Source organism: Culex quinquefasciatus, chromosome 3 (assembly GCF_015732765.1).
Source record: "Culex quinquefasciatus strain JHB chromosome 3, VPISU_Cqui_1.0_pri_paternal, whole genome shotgun sequence".
NCBI lineage: Eukaryota > Metazoa > Arthropoda > Insecta > Diptera > Culicidae > Culex > Culex quinquefasciatus.
Window position 1 is genome coordinate 15156201 of NC_051863.1, and position 2518 is coordinate 15158718.

Genomic DNA, 2518 nt, shown 5'->3' on the forward strand with positions numbered 1-2518 from the left:
TTTTTAGGCTTTCAGCCGATTTTAATTTAATTTATGACCAATTTTTTATTGCATAATATTTTTTAAGTGCAAATTTAGCCAATTTAAATCATATGAATCCAAGGATTTAAGCTGACAAATTTATTTTTTTTACGCAAGATTTCCCCCCTTCAACCCTCTCCTATCCGTTACTACACGGAGAAAAATAAGTTCTGAAAACGCTTGCCGACGATGTTAAACGATTTGAAGAAAGCAGGTTCTGAACCAATTAGTTCCAATATTTGAGGGCCGTTTAGTACCCTAAATGTAATTATAAAACATCTGTTCTGTATAACAAGGTATAAGGTATGCATTTTCAAAATTTGGTAAAAAAAATACCGAATTTAAAATCATAAAAAATATGGAAAGATATAAAGTAAACTTCCCCAATCAACGGGTTCATGAATCCCTGAATGAATTGAAAGAAAAGTACTCTGGCTTGACAAGAGATAAAACTCGCCAATTCACGATCACATCCCTAATCAAACGCATCAGGACAGTTGCACCACAAGCCATCGAACCCCTCCGCGCGGTCACCAACGGTCAGAACCAAGCTGCGTGTTATCATCATCTGCCCATATTCGTATTCATCATCCTCCGATTACGGGGGTCGGTTTATCTAATCACAATCCCGAGCGATAGCTATAGAAACCGACCAGCTGGACGTACTCCCGGCCCAAATCGAACTCCGCCGTCAAAGTGAAATGTCCGACCAGAAGAAAGAGCAGCAGCAGCAGCAGCCGGAGTACGTCCAGGTCGGTCTGGAGCAGATCGCGACCGAGCAGGGCTTCACGGCGTCCCGCTATCGCATCGAGTACGAGTCCGGCTCGTCCAACAAGGGCGATGGCTTCGTGGGAACGCTGTTCAAGGCGTACATCCGCGAGGATGGCCGGGATGAGTTGAAGCTGGTGGTGAAGGTTCTTCCGGAGCACGAGCTGAGGCGGCAGCAATCGCTTGGGATGTTCCACCGGGAGGCCATGGTGTATAATGCGGTGATGCCGTTGTTTGGGAAGTTCCAGGCCGAGCAGGGTTTGGATAAGGAGGAAGGATTTTGGCGGATCCCCAAGTGCTACTACGCGAATTGCGACCTGGAGAAGATGGAAGCGGTGGTCATCATGGAGGATCTCCAGCTGAAGGGATTCCGCATGTGGAACAAGTCGAAGCCGGCGGATCTTGAGCATTCGCTGCTGTTGATGAAGCAGTTGGGAGCGTTTCACGCGGTGTCGTTCGCCATGAAGGATCAGCAGCCGGAACAGTTTGGTCCGTTCAAGCACCTGGTTGATCCGATGAAGGTGATGATCGACATGGATCCCAAGAAGCAGATCCACGCGTTGTTTGGCCAGATGTATGATCGAGCGGCTACGACCCTGGAGGAAGTCGATACGGAAGCGAAGAAGGCCTTCGAGAAGCTGAAGGGAACCGTTGTAGATTCGTACGTGGAGTGTGTGAGTTCGGAAGCGGCGGAGCCTCACGCCGTGATCGGACACGGAGACTGCTGGATCAACAACATGATGTACACCTACGAAGACAAGGTAAGCTCTTAAAATGACCACCAATTGAGTACCCTTCAACTGACCCTCCCCCCTACCATCCCAGAACCCGAACCCCAAAGACATCCGGCTGATCGACTGGCAGCTGTCCCGGTACGTGTCCCCGATCCTCGATCTCTCGTACTTTATCTTCATCTGCACCGATGAAGACTTCCGCGCCAACCACTTCGACCAGCTGCTCGACTGCTACTACGATTCCCTGTCCGAGCACCTGAAGAAGCTCGGCGGCAACGCCGAACGCCAGTTCCCCCACGCCACCTTCCAGGATCACTGGAAGCGGTTCGGCCGCTTTGGACTGCTGATGGGACTGATCGTGCTGCCGATCGTGTGCACCGCCAAGGAGGAGCTTCCCGAGATGGAGGACTACATCGACCGGGCCGAGCAGCAGCAGGACGCGGAGTTCAACTTTGGCACGTCGGAGCAGGCGCAGGAAATGTACCGCACGCGGATGGCCGGCATGATTAGGGACGTGGTGCGGTTGGGTTATCTGTAGAGTTTGGGGAATTCGAGGGGTGCGCTGCATAATCGATTAGGGGGAGGGCGGGCTTATCTGAGCAGTACAATAAATGAGACATTGATTGTACGAAAATCTGGGCTATACATTCATTGAAAATAAGTAAGGCTACACAGCAAAAACAAAGTAGTAATCCAGCTGCGTGTAAAAGGCCAGTGTGAAAATAAATTTTGCAATATTTTATGAAATTTTATGTAATATTACACCCTGAAATATGTAGCCCATTAGTATGGGGAAACCTACTTGACCGAAATGTCAAGCTCATATATGGGTCATTCCATCTCAACTGTGCACGAAAAAGTGCAAATTTGAAAATTGCCCTCTCCGATCCTGCTCAAATTTGGCAGGGCTGTTGATACTATCAAAACATGCAAGAATCCCGAATTTCATCCAAATCGGACCACCCCCTCCATTTTTGTACCTCCCCATAAAATCG

General features: G+C 49.0%; 1 protein-coding gene across 1 annotated transcript; it reads left to right on the plus strand.

The window, feature by feature from the left end:
* The first annotated feature begins 646 nt into the window (after window positions 1–646).
* On the plus strand, window positions 647–2153 carry LOC6047997. Its single transcript, XM_001864926.2, has 2 exons — window positions 647–1550; window positions 1615–2153. Exons 1-2 carry the CDS (start codon window positions 723–725, stop codon window positions 2059–2061), a joined length of 1275 nt encoding a protein of 424 aa, XP_001864961.2. The 5' UTR covers window positions 647–722; the 3' UTR covers window positions 2062–2153.
* The last annotated feature ends 365 nt before the right edge of the window (window positions 2154–2518 follow it).